The sequence below is a fragment of the Ictalurus punctatus genome, chromosome 29, assembly GCF_001660625.3.
Source record: "Ictalurus punctatus breed USDA103 chromosome 29, Coco_2.0, whole genome shotgun sequence".
Lineage (NCBI taxonomy): Eukaryota > Metazoa > Chordata > Actinopteri > Siluriformes > Ictaluridae > Ictalurus > Ictalurus punctatus.
The window spans coordinates 10078779-10095186 of NC_030444.2; the positions used below are offsets into that span (position 1 = coordinate 10078779).

At 38.9% G+C, this 16408-nt stretch overlaps 1 protein-coding gene across 12 annotated transcripts in view; it reads right to left on the reverse strand.

Moving 5' to 3' along the window:
• LOC108260972 (adhesion G protein-coupled receptor L3) overlaps window positions 1-16408 on the reverse strand; it is a 338157-nt gene that overhangs the window by 224358 nt on the left and 97391 nt on the right. For all 12 annotated transcript variants that reach the window (XM_047152306.2, XM_017461737.3, XM_017461736.3 and 9 more), the window contains one exon: window positions 9058-9235. In XM_047152306.2, coding sequence (XP_047008262.1) covers window positions 9058-9112 — 55 coding nt within the window. In that variant the 5' untranslated portion in view covers window positions 9113-9235. The remainder of the gene's footprint in view (window positions 1-9057; window positions 9236-16408) is intronic.

A 16408-nucleotide genomic window follows, 5' to 3' on the forward strand; every position in this document is an offset into this window, starting at 1 on the left:
TCTAAATTTCCAATGAGACCAGATTTGACAGCAGCATATGTGAGTGGAGTTTCTTTAAAGCATCACTGCACAAAGATGGTTGCTAAATGGCAGGGTAAGCATCACGTTGAACTCTGTTTTTGGAAACTGCTTTAAATCGATCAGATCCGTAGACGCTATGAACGCCTGAGCACATCCTCCGACTGAAATTTACACAAGTTCACCAAACAATAAGCTTTTTCCGTGCTGCATAAATAATGAAAAACAGGCACAATCTGTTCAGGAAAAAAAAAAAAAAAGTATGCCAATGACAAGCGCAAAACATACAGCTCTGGGATTTAAAGCAGTGTTAAAATGGAGCTTGACAAGGAGCCGTGAACTTTCAAAGCCCACTGTGAATTTAAGTGAGCCACCAAGGCACACACTCTGGGTTGTGAAATATTAAACCCAAAAGGGCAGAACACATAACCTGAATTCAGATTCACTGTGCTCCAGACTGCCCCAAGAACCATAGTTCAGCCTGTCGCAATTCCCTGAAACCTTTAAAGGGCACGTGGGCTGTGTGATCCGTAAATAACCACGCGTCTTATCTTCATTGATGATGTGACTACCAATGGATGGATTCGGAAAAGCGTCTAGAGAATCTCCTTAGAACCGAGCGAATATGATAAAACTTCAGTGGTCCAGCATTGTACCTTGAGCTGTGATACACTTCCAAGGCTAAACAAGTAGAGTATTCTTTTCAGGCCGAGTCAACCATCTCAACTCAAGATAAAAAAAAAATGAATAAAAATCAACCAACTGTAATGGATATGAAGTGAACATGATCATATTATTCATGGTTTCACTGTTTATAAATAGTCCTATGGTTCCTTCAAGGTTCATCTAATATATATGTAAATATGCTGAAATGGAATCTCCTATGTTGCACTTTGGCGTTATAGTAATTGGGTTATTTGGGATCTTGCACCGTGACATTCGTTCATTCCTGCACCGTCGTTCAAATATTTAAAATAAATAAATAAATAAATAAAAACATCAAAATATATTTTCTAATTTAGCCCAATGCACCTGGAAAGACAGCAAGCGAGCAGGATATTAGCAACAAGCTGAAATATCGATGACAGATCATTGAGCACGGGGGAGAGAGACAGCCATCAGCAGACACGGCATCGTAAACGCAAACAGCCGTTCCGTTTTACACTTCCCCGGCAAGATCGATGCTTAATTTAGCAATCTCGCCATAGAGTGACGATTTCCTGAGAAAATTACACCACGAGACGTGTCGGCGTGAATAAACTGGATAGCAAACAACCCTGAGGAATTTGTGTGTATGCGTGACTGAGGAAAAGTTTGGGTTTTTTTCTCTTGTGATTGAAATACAAAATTGTCCCATCAATCAGTGTGTAAATAAAACCTGATAAGGTGTGCTGTTAGAGGAAAATAATCAATGATGCAGTGGTGTTACGTGGCCCAACATGAACCACCGAGGAGATGTTTCTTTTTCCTACTGTATAGCAACGCATCCCGAAATGTTTTATCGCTCTTATACAACAGCCAAATCTTGCCAATCCTAACCATTTTTTTTATTGGTTAAAGAACATCCATCCATTTTCTATACCACTTATCCTACTGGGTCACAGGGAATCTGGAGCCTATCCCAGGGGGCATGGGGCAGAAGGGCAGGGTACACCGTGGACAGGGTTCCAATCCATCGCAGGGCACAATCACATACACACTCACACATCCATTCATACACTACGGACACTTTGGACATGCCAATCAGCCTACCATGCAGGTCTTAGGACTGGGGGAGGAAACTTGAGTACCCGGAGGAAACCCCCGCTGCACGGGGAGAACATGCAAATCTGAACCCCTAACCCTGGAGGTGTGAGGCGAACTTGCTAACCACTAAGCCACCGTGCACCCATTGGTTAATGTACAGCACGTCATAATTTTTATCCATTTATAGTTACATTTATTTTTGTGGAACATCTGCAGCACAGGTTATTTACTTTATAACAGCTATATACAGTTGCTCCCTCACCAGCCTAAAAAGAAAACAAAAACTGTAGCTTGTCAAAGACCTGTGCAATATGATGTCGTAGTCATTATAGATTATTTGTTTTTGTATGTTTTGTATCTTCTTGATATTTTCTTATTGTGAAAAGTGCCTTGAGAAGTTGCTATAAAGCCGCTATAAAAATGTTTATGTATTATTATTATTGTTATTATTATTATTATTATTATTAGTAGTAGTAGTAGTAGTAGTAGTATTGTTGTTGTTATTATTATTATTGTTGTTATTGTTATTATTATTATTATTATTGTTATTTTCTGAGATATCATCAGTATCGTTAGTATTATTTTTTAAATACTTTCTAAATAATTAGAAATGAAAGGCAGCTAGTTAGGTTTAGAGTTTTTGTAGACATTAAATAAAACTCTCATCAATCTCGGTTTAACGGTTATTTATTTTTACAGTTTGACATGAGATTAGATCAATTATATATAGTGATGCATCTTATGTATCATACAAATGTCTTTAAGTATCATGACGTGGTACTTTGGTCTCTCAGCCCTAGCTTGCCTTGTTACTGAGAAATCTCAAAGTGTAAAGGAGTCCGTCCTGGAAACTTTCCTATGGCACAAATTGTACAGAATTTTACAGCTTTACTTTTGAAGTCTACTTACACCTGGCCGTGTATGTTGTTATTACAGAAACAAGCACGTTAATACACACCCATGATTTGCCTTGCAGCTGGAACTGCTCTCAGAGCTGCTGTACTACTGTGGAAAATGATGCTGCATTCGAGGCGAACTTGCAACTTGTAATTCCCGGTAAAAACAACACGAAATACCTGACATTTCAACGTGTCAACTTGGGGTACCAGTTCCGCCCCTGTTTACAGAGTGATGTCAAACCAGCATGGCCGCTCACACTATGAACAATCCATCTTCTCTAGTTTTAAATGTGTTTATAGCAATATTGGCTTTACATACAGACATTGTACTTATATACAGAAAATCTATAACATTGACCGTACTCATCGCTGTTTTGACAACATCAGAGTTATCACTAACTTTAGCCTTGTTGCTAAGCTACTCCCTACCGTCCGCTGTTGCATGAATGTTGGACATCCACTATAAAAAACTCAGGCCTGTAACTCTAAAAGTGCACTTAAAGTAGCTTTATTAGCGCTTTACATGTTCCTACAGCGTAAAGAAAACACGCTTTCCTGAAGGCGTCCATATTTTGTTTAGTTTTTCCCCTACTTTGCGCGTCAAACTTGTAGAGGTGGGAGATGACAGTATTACACCTTGCACTTCGAAGGCGCCACAAACGCAGTATTTATCCATAGCTCTCTAAGGGCCGATCCGAATCGAGAGGTAACGCGAACGAAAAAAAACAAGCAAACAAAAAAAAAAGTCCTCCTCTGATACGACCCGGTTAACGACAAATTACAACTAAACACATAATACTGCGCTTTCTTCCTCGCCATGACCGCACCAATCAGAAATAACATTTCCCACGATGCCACTATATACAGTAAAACATCAATAACGGTCACAACACCCTTCCCAAAAGCAGCTCAAGTCCTCTTAGTGTTCCCGTGCTAAAAGTTCCCATGCGGCTTGCCTTCCACATAGTGCACAAGTCGATGGTGGCCATATTAAAAGCTCGATCTATCTGACAAAAAGCACTGGATAGTTTCCCGAGTGTTACCTTTCTTTTCCCAGACATCTAAAACACCAGACACAACTGGGTTAAATTCTGCATTCACACATTTCATTGACAGAAATCCGCCCACGCGGTTTCTGACTCATGCTTTCCTCTGCCGAATTGACCACCTTGCAGTGAAGGCAGTTTTATTACACTGAAGATATGATCCATCCTGCCTCTGTCTGCTAGCCGAGGGCCATAACTGCTGTTCTCGCTGTTCTTGGGTGTGTCGGTGTGAGAATCTCTTTCTCTCTCTCTCTCTCTCTCTCTCTCCCCCTCTCTCTTACCTCTTCTATGCACAATGTGAATCCTCATACATCTAAAAACTACATAAGATAGAGTGTCTTGGTGGACTTTAACCAAAATAATTTTATTTACAGACCTGAACTCACATTCTAGCATGGAGCGATCATAATACCACGGCTGTTTCCTGTTTTTATCCTCTCACCTTTTCCCTCTCTTTCATTTTTTCCCCTCTAAATAATGCTGAGCGAGCGGAATACAGAAGCCGCCCCCTAAACGAGCACCAGCGATCCAAGCGATCAAACATTTTTACAGCCACACTACTCTTCATATGAAAAGAATCGTATTTTATGTGCCGTCCCATATTAACCATATTAAATTATTAAAGCCTCTCCTACATGCTCCGGGTTCCGGCGTGTGTTTTATGATGCAGTACTTTATTTTATTTTTTTATTATTAAATGAAGAATAACAAGACAAAACTTGAAATGTCTCTAATTAATACCACGGCGAAGAGGCATTAGTGAAATTAATTAGATGAGTATAGAGAACACTCAGAGGCCCGTGCGGTATTAACGACGGCCCCTGAAATAGGAAATTAATTAACAGTGTCAGACAGGCTGAAATATCCTGACTGACAGAAAACTATTCTTATACATTTCTCCCTGTGAAGTCTGAAGAGACGCTGATGAAGAGACAAGCACTAAAAATATGAAACAATATTGTATAAGCGGTCAAAAGGCAACGGGCGAGAACTGTAGCCACGCAAAGCAACCGATTAGCCGTGCTGTTTGTCTTCTGCAAAAAAGTCGCACTCGAACGCACCCCGAATTCAACAGATGGTCGACACGCACGTGCGTTCTGAACAAATGGGGGCGGGGGAGGGAGGGGGTCATTCCTCTCCATACCAGAAGGGGGCAGTGGTCTGTATTATGAGAAAATAGAAAACTGGAAATAATGTCCTGACAAGGCCTGTCCCAAATCACACTCGTGGATTGAATAGGGAGCTACCAGTATCACTATCTCGACCATTTTGACCTAGAAGTTAGTGTGGGTGTATGTGGTTTGGAAAGAAAGAAAGAAAGAAACAAACAAACAAACAAACAAGTGAAGAAGGTAGGAAGTTAAGACAGAGGGATAGTAAAATACAGACAGATGAAGGAAGAAGGGAATGAATGACAAAGAAGGAAGGAAGGAAGGAAAATAGAGAGGAAGTGAGAGAAGCAAGAAAGAGACAGATAAACAACGGAAGGAAAGAAGGATGTGAGACACGAGAGAGATAAAAGATAGAGAAAGAAAGAAAGTAAGAAAGAAAATTAAATCAAGGAAGGTAGGAAGGAAGACAGAGGGATAGTAAAAGACAGAAGACAGAGAAGGAAGAAGGGAAAGAGGGACAGAAGGAAGGAAATAGAGGAATAGAGAGAGATAGAAGAAGATAGATATATAAAGGAAGGATGGAAGGAAGGCTCTGCAGAGCTGAGAGACAGATATAAAATGTAAGATGTAAAAGAGATAGGAAAGAAAGAAAAGAAAAGAGGAGGGCAGGAAGTAAGGACAGAGAAGAGGGGAGAAAAGGATAATAAGATAACAGATGAAGGGAAAAAAACAGACTGAATGGAGACAGAGTGAAAAACTAGAAAGCAGTTAAGAGGAAAAGAGAGAGATGAAAAAAATACAGAGAAAGCAATTAAGACGAGGCATTAGTAAAGAAGGGTGAGTGCAAGGGAATAAGTAGGAGTGAGAAAGGAGAGTGAGAAAGAAAAGAAAGATGGAGAGAAAGGAAGCAGAAGTGAGAAAGAGAGTACTGGTTAATGGTTCTAGCATTCTAAAAGTGACGTTCTTGGAACCTTCTGTAAAGGAGAAACACTTCAATATACAACTGAAGAACACTGAAGGGTTCTAAACATTATTTAAAGGAATGCAAGCTGAAGGCTGTAACTGTAATGTAGTAAAATGTAGATGAAACTGCTTTCACTTGTATGTAGATCATCCTCCGTTAGAACAGGTTCCAGGTTTAAAGGTTCTTCTTTAGAAATGTAGACTGGATAACGATCCAGGGAGGACCTGAGGGAACCTAGGTTTTGTTTTAGGCTGGCAGGAGAAAGATCGAGACCAAGAAGCAAGGGGACCATTAGTGGTTAGCATGCTTGCCTCGCACCTCCGGGGTTTGGGGTTCGAATCCCATCTCAGCCCTGTTTCCTCTGTGTACTCAAGTTTCCTCCCCAAGTCCAAAGACATTATTGGGGTTGTAGGCCAATTGGTATTTCCAAATTGTTCATACTGTAGTGTCTGAATGTGTGTACTATTGTGCCCTGCAATGTGTTGGCACCCCGTCCAGGGTGTCCCCCGCCTTGTGACCCGAGTTCCCTGGGGTAGTCTCCAGGCTCCCCTCCCCTACAACCTTGTGTAGGATAAGTGGTATGGAAAAAAGATGGATGGATGGGTGCTCTGATTGGCTCAGATGACCAATCAGAGAACACTCTCGCTTCAGGTCGCCGACGTCGATTCCTTTTTCCCTATTGGCTGTACAGGCACTGGCTATTATGAATGATACGGAAAACAAAACAAAAGCTACAGCCAATAATTGACTTAAAAAAATCTTTTTATTTTAATTAAAGACATCTTCTTGTAAATGGTATTCCAGCTTGTACTCCCACCAAAAATCCAGTAACACACACACACACACACACACACACACACACAGATACCTTCCTTCCCTCATTTGCTCTGGATGTCTCTTTTTCTTTCTATTTTTTTTTTTTTGGTTCCCCTGTGTGGCTAAATCCATTCATAGCCCAGCGTGTGTCAGACTCACATTATGAAAAATGTGTGTCACTTTGGAGAGTCGCCGTCTTCTTCTACCAGCCTGTGGGGCCTTATCTCATACCATCACTCTACATCTCCTTCTCCCTCTCTGCCCCTTTCTCTCTCAGTCATAAAATATATATATATATATAAATATATATATATATATATATATATATATATATATATATATATATATGCTACACAGGCTGATGATAAAGGTGTTGCCAGACGTTTATGCCTGAAGGGAATGGTTTGAAGAGACGCAGAGAGACTGCTTTCCTTCTACTTACTGCCACACGTTATACTAAAGCATTTCCCTTTGCGTCCTTTTAATAGTCGTCCACATGCACAACGTCTACCTCCACCACAGTAATCAGGCTCTTCCAGGAATAGGTGTGGGTATTGTGATTTAGGGCGGTTCCATGGTGGAACTGCCGGGGTCTGGATGCTTGGACAACAACATAAACGCCCAATCCTCCACCGCATTATGGAGTCTGGGCAATATCACTCATACGGACACTGACAAAGAGGACGAAGCGGGAGTTAACCTCAGGCACAGCAGCCAGATTCAACACCATGATCCATGAACCCACAAGGGCGTTCCTCAATTTCGGTACTTTTCGAAAGTTTGTGCGGTCCAGGAAACAGATCTCTGATCCGTTTCATTTAATTTGAACTCGGGGGTGCACCGGAGCCTGGGGAATTCTCGATTCTGATTGGCCAGAAAGTGTTAATCAAGTAAAGAATTAACGCATGATATATTCTACAAAAATAACCTACACCAAGCTGAACCCTGAGTGGATTATTTCCAAACAACCGCACTGTCGATCAGACAGTCAACCATCACAATGTTTTATTTCTTAATGAACGACACTTTTTTGTGGAACGTCCAGGAAACAAGTTAGTTCCTGTTATCACTTACGTTATATCAACGATAAACACGAACATCACCAGCATCACTTTTTCTCTTCCTCTCTCTTACAAAAAAAAAAACGTGGCGTGTCATATTCCTGATAAACCAGAAAGCTTATGAACTTCTTACCTTAAGCCTTTACCAAGAAGCCCTGCTGACTGCTTCCATAAACAATAAATAAACCAAAACTCCTAACAAGAAACTCCAATAATTCAATGATTCTTTGTTAAAAAACAACTTTTTTTAAAAAAATCTGTTTATTATTAGGCTTAGATTATGTGCAGCATCTGCCATACAAGTCAGCCGCTCTGACAATAGATCAAAATCGCAGGTTTGCTATCAAGATGGCTATCGATATCGGCTGATCCTCAAGGTTTCCGTGTCAGTGTCGGAAAAGAAACAGTGGTGTCGGGGCATCTCTAGTGTTTCACGAGAAGATGTTTCGCGTTTTCGGAACGAGTCTCCAGTGTCAGCGCTTTACGACAGTCAGTTTTCCGAAATGGGAACATGGGCGGAAATGTCAGGATGGAAGGCTTTGCGGTTTCTCAACGTTAAATGCTAACTAGATTGGGCTAAAAATAAATGAATGTGCTGTTCATGAATAAATGTTGGGAAATTGTTGTGGTATAAGAAGAACAAAACACTTCAAGAAACATGCTTTTACAGGAAAACAATCAACTTCCTGGTACTTTGTGTTGGGTGGGAACTCACAGCATGTCCCTTCACAGCATGTCCTGTTCTGGAGTATTTTTCCTGTTTCTTGTCATTTATATCTTATACAATTGATAGTCCAAATCTATCTGCTTGTTATATTAAAAAATATACATTCCAAGAACATTTCCGTAGGTACACAATGTACCCTGACTATCAACAGAAAGGGACCACAATAGGTCTACTGCTGACCGGATATTATTTATAGGATATATATATAGGAGACCGTTCTCAGTAAAGCAGTGACACTGATACGGTAGTGTACTGTACAGTATGTCGCGCTGGAAAGAGTGTATTAAGCACGGCAGCATAGAAAAAAAGAAAAGAAAAGTGCTGCACACCAACAAGCTACTGAGAAGTACACAAAACGAACGACTTTGCAGTGTAAATACACTTACAACGCATCCGACCCGTTCCTATCTTTATTAATGACTTCACACTATCAAATTAACATCTTTAAGACCAGCGTTCAGTCTACCGACTCTTCTCTTCTCTTACTCCCAAAGTAGAGCTTAATCTAAATTCAAATTAATTTAGCACTCTCTGGTGCTGGCGGAATTCATTAGCCAAGCTTCAGGGACATTTTCCTGTTTAGCCATCTCCTTCAGCACTCAGTTGCAAGACATCCTCATAATCCTGTTTTATGAATTATTCAAAAGTTTGTAGGGTAGATTACTCACCCAGAGCCGCAGGGCCTAGTAGGCTGGCCAATAGGAGCATCCGAAGCGCCCACATGGCCCCACCCCTTTTCGCTGCTTTCTATCGGTTGGCCAATACAGGTGTGAGATCCAGCTGGTGGAGTTAAACAAGTCAAACCGAGCTCGAGTCGGGGAAGGTCGTGGGCCGCTACGGCGTCACCTAAACACAACCACACACACACACACACACACACACAAAAACAGCTTTGTTAGTAGAGAAATATTCAGTGTTTCCCAACATCTCAATTCCCCGTGCACTGAACAGTTCATGCTCTATACACACCAGAATCGGCTTATAAACAGAAGGATAATTAGCTAATCTGAGTCAGGTGTTTTTTTACGGTGGGGAAAAACAAGTGTGCAGTGCAGGAGGGCCTCCAAGAGCTGGCGAATGCGGAGCTGTTTCGAAAGTGCAACCTCCCTGAATAAAAGGTGTTTTTCTGACAGTAACCTGGGAGGCTTTTAGAAGCACATGTTGATGCATTGCATTGAATTAGCATTATTTACTCAGAAAAACGCATCACTTTGGGTCCCTGAGAAGGGCATTTTAATTGGGCAAACATTGTAGAAAATAAAATAAATACATGCGATAAATGATTTTTTTTTTTCCTCAAACAAATTGGAGAAACTATTTTTTGTGGCTACAGTTTATTTAAAAAAAATAATCCCCATGCCGGCTCAGAGAATCTTTATTACTGTGTGTCTCTGTGTGCTGAAGATGAAAGCACCAATCATTGTATGTGTTGTTAAATCGCACCACACTATGGTATGTGTTGATGAGATTCCACGAAACGTCTATAAACATTCCAAAAAAAAGTTTTCCGGGTTGTTTTTTTTGTTTGTTTGTTTGTTTTTTTTCAAGAATCCTTCGTGCGAAACTCGCATCTCGTGGAAGAGTAGAATTTCTGAGATAAGAGTGCGAATGCAACACCACCGTGAATTTAATCGCATTCGACAAATGATCAGAATATTGTTGACGGGAAAGTGTTGATTAGGACTCGTAGCGGCGATGCGTGACAAACGTCTCATTACATCATTACGCAAAACCTGGTTCGCAGCAGCAGGCGCTCAGGCCGCGTGTGAAAAACGCTGATCGGATGTGAAAAGGGTTTACTTCATGCTTAATGGAAAGTAGTCTTGCTGGGGTTTCCATCATCTGTGGAGAAGTGTGTGAAAGAAAATGTTACATTGGGAAAGGGGGGTGGGCGGAGGGGTGCTTTCCTACCAACTTCCTTCCTTCCTCATGCATGAAATCCCATCATCCCACTGCTACGTATTTTAAAGGAAAACTCCACCCTGGAATACGTTAACTGCGTTTAGATTTAAATATTTCCGATGTGCTCAGTGGTTCTGGTGATAATTTCTTGTTTTGTGCAAGTGGATTGTCTGCCTTGATGATGTCATGTTGTTATTGGTGAATACCAGGAAGGGAAAAAAAAAAAAAAACAATTCCACAATCTTAAACAGTCAGGTTTTTACTATTATCTCTTAAAGCAGTGTTCGATTTACTCCAACATACAGTAGTGTAGACGATGGTGTGGAACGTTGAACTGCAATGCAGCTTTACAAAACAAAGTTTGAAGATCTGGAAGCTGATCTGTCTGATCAGAGTGTACACAAGAGGAAATGAGAGAGCTGGACAGACTAAAGTACTAAAGCACCGCCGCATCGGTTGCTTCACGTAGAGCGGAAGAGAGGGTTAAATCCCACTCAAGGCATTGCAGGTAATGTCGGAAGTCGTTAAGCGCTGTGAAAATAGACCAAAATGTCGATGAAAGTCAACTCCAGGTGGCTTTTCACAATTAAGGATCTCCGGAAAGACACTAAATACAACAAACATATTCCTTTAATCAACACAACATATACCACAGCAGCATCCCGGATCAAAATGAACCCAGATGCGAACCCAGTACTGTTCTGTTAAGGCTGTTAGAACGGCCAGGAGGATCAGAGAGAACAGAGTCCCTCTGGGAGAACCAGAGCAGCGAGTGCCACTGCTGAATCCCTGACGTCAGAGTGTGTGTGTGTGTGTGTGTGTGTGTGTTAGGCTTTTTTGTTCCTCGGTTCTGATTCCCTGGCGTCAGCACATGCACTGGGCTTTTTTTTTTCTTTCCTTTTTCTTTTTGCAGTATAAACCAAAACTGTCACAGGGTTGTCAGGCAGCGAGGAGAAGAAGCTAGAGGCCGACTCAGAATAAACTCAGAATAAAACGTGTACAAAAACCATGTAAGTGTAAGATGTTTTGAATAGTAATGAAATAAATACAGAGAAAAAGGTTACTAGAAAAGTGAAGTGAAGAGGAAAAAAAAACTGGATCAATATTTGGATCAAAAATTTTCAGGAAAAATTCAAGAGAGCACTGTATTTTTAATCACATAAATACCCTGCACCATGTGCATAGCTGTATTTTTAATAATAATAATAATAATAATAATAATAATAATAATGAGAGAAGAAGAAGAAGAAGAAAGATAAGAAAATGAATAAGAGTAATAAGATTAGTAATAATAATAAGAGAGATGAAGAAGAAAAGGGATAAGAAAATTAATAATAATAAGAAGTAGAAGAAGAATATACACCTATAGTAATATATTAGAATTTCTATAATAATTATTTATTTTTCATCTTGTACAATGTTTATTTGTACAATTTGTATATATATATATATATATATATATATATATATATATATATATATATTCTTCAACTGCAAATTTTATACTGTACATGCTGTAAAAATGGCATAAACAGCATGCAATCAATAAAATATAAAAACAATTAGAAATATAAAATAGTACATACATATAAAGTATATTATAATAAACATAAATCTAACGTGTTATTATTATTATTATTATTATTATTATTATTATTATCATTATACAAGAAATAAACTATTTTATTTATTATTTAACTATATATATATATATATATATATATAGAGAGAGAGAGAGAGAGAGAGAGAGAGAGAGAGAGAGGTAAACATTACAATACTCACTCACATGTTGTGCTGTGAACAACTGCAAGTGAGAGATTTATCTGTAATTAGATCACTTCCTGCAGTTTCATACTAACTTTCCATCGCTGATCTCACATGCCTGAAGCATATCACAGCTCCAGCACGAGAACACGGAAACGAGATGAGCCAGGTATCAGTCCGAAACCTCATTAAGCCCTAATGAGCTTTGGATGTGTTTTCATATGACACATGAATACAGGGGAAAAAAATAGAATCCTATCAATACAGGGCCAGGATTTTGTTTTTGAAAGGACTTCGCCTTGAAGCACGTCTAGAGAGATAAAGACGCAGCACATAAGACAGACAGCATCACTGGCGTTCATTAACACATGCACAGACAGCCCGATATGCCAACAAATACACACAAATATCCCTATAGAGAGACGTGGGATTGGTGTGTTTGATAAGTTTGCCCAGAGTTGGCGTTCTGCAGCAGACAGCTTCATTACCCACTCACACATTGGTGTAAACTTTCTAATCAGTGTTTGCTGGCACTGATTCCACACTGAGAGTGACGCCCACTCCCTGTGCTTCAATTAATTGCACTTTTTAAGCTTGATCTGCTTAAACTAGAACAGTAGATTACGAGGAGAGTGCCGGAATAGGGCATTTAGAAGGGAAAAGAGTGACGGATAAGGGTCATTAGTGAAACAAAGCTGTAAAAAATATAAAAAGGAAAGGAAACAAAAGATATGAGGGAAGGGAAAATATGAGATATGAGTGAGGAGAGGAAAAAAGAGAAATGATAGGTAACCTATCTGAGGAATCGGTCAAAAATGATACAAGATAATGACACAACAACTGTTCAAATAACAGTGAGGCATGAAAGCTCATGCAACATTTTACCTGCAATTTCATTTAACTTTTCTACTCTAAGTGTAAATTTGTGCCAGGTACAAAAGAAAGGAGAAAAAAAAAGTAGTTGACTTATTATTGCAAAATTCTGCCTTATCTCATATTTCAGAATTTTGATAACAAGCCAGAATTTTGAAATAAGTCCAAATTTTTAAATAATAAGTCAGTTTGAGATAATAAGTCAGACTTTTCAGACAATGTGGCAGAATTCTGGGATAATAAGTCTGAATTACGAGATAATGGGTCACAATTTATATATATATATATATATATATATATATATATATATATATATATATATATATATATATATATATATATATATACACATAAATAAAATGGCAGATATTTTGATAAGTGACTATTTTCAAATAAATTGGAATTTTGAGATAGGTCAAAAATGAGTCAGAATTCTGAGATGCTAAGTAAAAATCTGGAGATACTAAGTCAAAATACTGAGATAATACGTCAGAGTTCAGAGATAATGAGATACTATAAGATAAGATAGAATCCTGATATAAAAAGTCACAAAATTGAATAAGTCAGGAGTTTGAGATAAGTCAGAATTCTGAGACAATACATCGGAGTTTTAAGATAATATGTCAGAATTTTGATAATAAGTCAAAATCTTTAGATGCCAAGTCAGAATTTTGGATGATTCAAAATTCTGAGATAATGTGTCACAAAATTAAGATAACATCAAAAACATTTGAGATAAGTCAGAATTCTGAGATAATAAGTCAGAAAATTGAGATAACAAGTCAAAACTATGAGGTGATAAGTCACAATAATAAGTCAGGTTGTTGAGTAAGTACGAATTTTGAGATAAGTCAGAATTCTTAGATAATAATGAAATAATTTGACATAAGTCGGAATTCTTAGATAATAATTAAATATTTTGCCATAAGTCGGAATTTTCACATACTGAAAAATTTGTGATGCCCTTTTTTCTTCTTTTCAACCTGGCAGAAATGGGCTCCCATAGTGAATGGCATTATAAATGTTCAGTGTTTTTGAAAAGAGATTGTAGCAGCAAGCTAAAAGCAACGTCACGATAAAATTCCCAGCCAGCACAGATGTAATCCGAGACACATTCTCACTCTGTAGGAAATTTGCAATACACCTGAATCATAGTCTTGCATTCAGTGCGACCAAAGAACGTTTTATTTATTTAAATACTGTGATGTGTGTATATACATATATATATATATATATATATATATATATATATATATATATATATATATATATATATATATATGTGAGTTTTGTGTTGCTATGCTTTGTATTAAGAGGCTAGGTATAGCCACTCCCACAGATCGACTAGCTGCCTTTGATGATCCACTAATTACTAGTAGTTTAAGAAGACTTGTTTGAACAATTGATATCTATCCTGAAGAAGGCCGTGCAGCCGAAATGCGTATATCTACACTTTTAATTGTTTTTAATGATTTAGCCCAGTTCATTAAAGACTTTTTACTTCACCACATGAGTGCTTGGGGTATTTCGTTTTTTACAATTTCTGGCAGTGTCGTAAAGTTTTTGCGTTACTTGCTACGACACGCGCCTAAACGCTTCCACCACCACGACAGCATGGTTTTTTAAAAAAAACATGAAATAGTGAAAATTTGATTCAAGTAAAAGGAAAATTCCACAGAAACACAGTACAATAGTGCAAATTTCCAACGCTGTCGGAGGTCACATTGAATTCCAAGTGTGTCAGAAAGCGTAATTAGATGTCATGTAGCGTGAACAGCGGTGCGACCCTGCTGTCACCTATTTTGCATGGAAAGCAATCTGCAATAGTACCATCTGTTAAAGCCGATCTGTGACTATTCCATGAGCAGCGTGGTGTTGCTACTCAATAGCCATAGTCACGTGCGTTACGCAGACTACACTGATTTACGGCTAGAAGTCTGTCACTGAGAAAATCTTTTTGAACCCACAACTACCATTTTTATTCCTCCTTTTCCATGAAACTTGAGCAGAAAACGCTGCGCATGGGATTAGACCTGAACAGAGGCTTGGTGTCACCATTTCGTTAGCCTGAGGTGACTAGTGATGTAATTAACACTTAATTTAGGATTTAACTTAGTCCCCAAGTAGAGCGTCTACTCACAGAATTAGTCTCTATAATGAGCCACACTTCACTAAGAACTATTGCATCTACTGTAGGATGACTATCTCTTAGCAACTAGCAGCACAGTCATGTGACTGTCCCTTATATTCACTCATTGCATCAACCGTGCCATGCTGTTTTCTTCGACGTGGCATACTTCGTAGATTTAAAGCTTGCAGTCACATGACTAGAATAGGTAACATGAGGGATGACATTGGGGCGGGATTAGTTTCCATACCTTTTCTCAATTCATTCACATATAATCAAATTAAACCAAATTGCATTACAATCTTGTCGTCTTCTTGTTTTACGTTTTAATCTTACAATTATGGGTTGTTGTTGTACACTGGGCCCTGTTTAACCTGCTCCACTTTATTATTCTTAATTCATTTAATTCAGTTCTTCTCAGGTTATTCACTGCAAATTCTTTCATTTGTTGGATTCTCTGTAGCCTGTTACACTCATACACACACCCACACACACCCCCACACACACACACGTATGTCAGGTCATGGTTTACATGAGTAAATTATTTTGCCAATCAAACAGTGACACATTAAGGTCAGGACGGGAAGAGGTGAATTCATGGAGGAAAGCAGTGACTCAGCAGAACTGTGACATCACTAGCTGCGTACTGGAAAAAAAAAAAAAAAACCTTTCCCTACAGACTGTCAAAAATAAGTAAGGCGTAAAACACGTCTCTAAGTTGTAGCAGTATCTATGATAATGCTGCAAACTACGAAGAAACGGAATGCACACACTTTATATACAGATCCTGTATGGACTGACCTACTCATATATACTGTATGTTCATATCTACGTATACTGTTAAGCATTATTACGTGAATTACATTAATACACGAGTTCGCTTATCCCCGCACATTCTGAATTCTGAGTCTAGTTTTCCGTATTTTTTCTTATTTTCACTCAGCATCACTGGTAAGTAATAATTCGTCAGCAAATTGCAGAGATGCCAGTCTTCCATACGATGATCACATTAAAACCATTGTTCCTGGAGAATGACGTCACGTCGTGTTTCGCATATCCTGAAGAGCGAGTTCCAATAACACAGGAAAGCTACTGGTACAAGAAATGTTCCGAGCGTCTCCACAGGAAAACGGGAGTTTAAGGTGATTATCAGCACTCAGACGAGTCTCCGTTTTATGCTGTAAATGGATCAGATGATCACGGCGCAGGAAACAGACATGCTCTCACCTGTAATGGTCTCGGTGGTTATTTTAAATTGCTAATGTACCCGTTTTTGTCATTGGACGACATGCTGTATATGCAGAAGTGTACGTTATGACGTGACGAACCCTACATAGGAATCTCCTATATAG